This window comes from Musca autumnalis, unplaced genomic scaffold, assembly GCF_047663935.1.
Source record: "Musca autumnalis isolate F117 unplaced genomic scaffold, ASM4766393v1 scaffold_7, whole genome shotgun sequence".
NCBI lineage: Eukaryota > Metazoa > Arthropoda > Insecta > Diptera > Muscidae > Musca > Musca autumnalis.
In genome coordinates, this window is record NW_027412310.1 from 1,529,351 (window position 1) to 1,531,609 (window position 2,259).

Below are 2,259 nucleotides of genomic sequence, written 5' to 3' on the forward strand. Positions count from 1 at the left end.
TAGCAGAACGACCCATGAATCTCATTTATTTGCCAGTAAACGTCAAAGAAATTAGTCATCTTGAAATATTAATACTAGATCAAGAAGGTCGTTTAATTAACTTTCGTGGAGAAGAAATTACACTTCGGATCCATATAAGATCGAGACAAGCATGATTATCTATAATAAATATAAATATAAACAAACCTCCAAAAACATTCACCAACAAGTTGTCAAACCATCAACACCTCCCTTAACTAAAGAAAGCATAACATTTTTGAAACTAATTAAATATAGAGTCAAGCAAAATGTCTGAAGTGCTCAACATAAACGAACGTCCATTCTCAGATGAGAATATCATAAAGAAAGACTATCATAGTTATGTTCCCTATATTCAATCATTTAAAAATAATGATGAAATACGCATAAGCATACAAAATCAAGACCTTTACATTCTACCATCCGAAAGTTATGTTTACATTGAAGGTTATTTACGAAATGTGGATGGAAACATTTCGGCGAATGCAAAACTGAGAAATAATTGTGTGGCATACATGTTTGATGAAATTCGTTATGAACTAAACGGAATTGAAATTGATCGTACACGATATCTTGGTACAACTACGAAAATTAAAAATTGGATTTCTCTAAGTGAATCTGAAAGTAAAGTTATGAGTAATGCTGGTTGGAACACAGATGCCGATGTTTCAGCCAATTCATTCAACTTTTGTGTACCATTAAATCGTTTGTTAGGCTTTGCAGAAGATTTTAATAAAGTAATTGGTAATAGCAAACACGATTTGATTCTTCTGAGGAGTTCAAATTACGCAAATGTGTGTTACTCAACCGATCAAAAGGAAGATGTTCGTCTCACAATTACAAACATTGTGTGGAAAGTACAACATATTCATTTATCAGACGAAAGGAAGCTTAGTTTCATGAAGACGATTAATAATGGAAAAGCGTTACCCATAGCATTTCGTAGTTGGGACTGCTACTTTAATCCTACTTTTGTTGGTGGAATACAACATAGCTGGAATGTCAAATTGTCTACAAATCATGAAAGACCTAGATATGTCGCCTTAATTTTTGAAAAGGATAACAAACTACAACATTGCGATCTTCAAAATATCAAAGTACACTTGAATTCTGAGACATATCCATATGACGATTTAAATCTAAAGTTTGATGACAATCGATACGCAGTACTATATGATATGTATGCCAGGTTTCAACAAACCTATTATATGAGAGAACCGCAACCGCTCTTAACCTATAAAAACTTCAAAGAAAATGCTATTGCTGTTATTGATATAAGCAATCAGAACGAGACCATTAAGAATGGACCAATTGATTTAAAAATTCAATTTGAAACCAATAAACAAATTCCCCCAAACACTTCAGCATACTGTCTTATTATACACGATCGTCTGGTGGAGTATGTACCTTTGACTGGTATCGTGCGAAAAGTAATTTAAGTAATTTTATACTTACATTGTTCACCATACACAAATGATTGAAATAAAATAATTTTATTTATTTGCGTATTTTATTTAATTTATTTCAACAACATTATAAAAGAAAAAATATACATTTTTGTTATTTTAAATAAAAGTTGTGTTTTATTTACAAATCTAATTTACAAAATCATTTTCATCTAAATGTAGAAATGGTGGTTGAAAATTACATAAATCTTGACAATCATACTCTACACTATTATTGTCTAAATAGCTTAACAATGCTAAGTTAGAGGTATTGTTTTCACTGCTATCGTTATTTACATGTTGAATATTTACATCCGTATTGGCATTGATTTTATAGTGGCCCCAAGCATATGTATGTACGCCATCTTCTCTAATATATCTTTTATCGTCTTGATAACTGAGACATACTTTAGTTATTTTATCGGTATATATATCATGTTTCCTAGACCTAAATGTATACATACTATCTTGATAGATTCTCTTATTATACAAGCAATCTCTGTATGTGTCAATAGTATACTTTTTTAAAACAGATTTTTTGACACCCTTTGATTTTTTTGTATCTTCTCTATCAGCTACTTTAATGGCATACATCTTTGGACGAAGACCTACAAATTCCATCATTATTCTTCCGCTATTTTCGTCCTTCATCATTCCTATTACTTTCTTATTAACGCATGGAATATTATACATGTTATTTACACGAAAGTCTGATGTGTCAAATCTGCTTATTATATCTTCTTCAGTAGATTCTCGATATAGATTTCTTCCATTAAATGTTAATATTAGAGAATCC

The 2,259-nt window shown here is 30.7% G+C and overlaps 1 protein-coding gene across 1 annotated transcript; it reads left to right on the forward strand.

Moving 5' to 3' along the window:
* The first annotated feature begins 287 nt into the window (after positions 1-287).
* On the forward strand, positions 288-1,457 carry LOC141388189 (uncharacterized). The gene has a single exon (XM_073958215.1). The coding sequence runs from the start codon at positions 288-290 to the stop codon at positions 1,455-1,457; it is 1,170 nt and encodes a 389-aa protein (XP_073814316.1).
* The last annotated feature ends 802 nt before the right edge of the window (positions 1,458-2,259 follow it).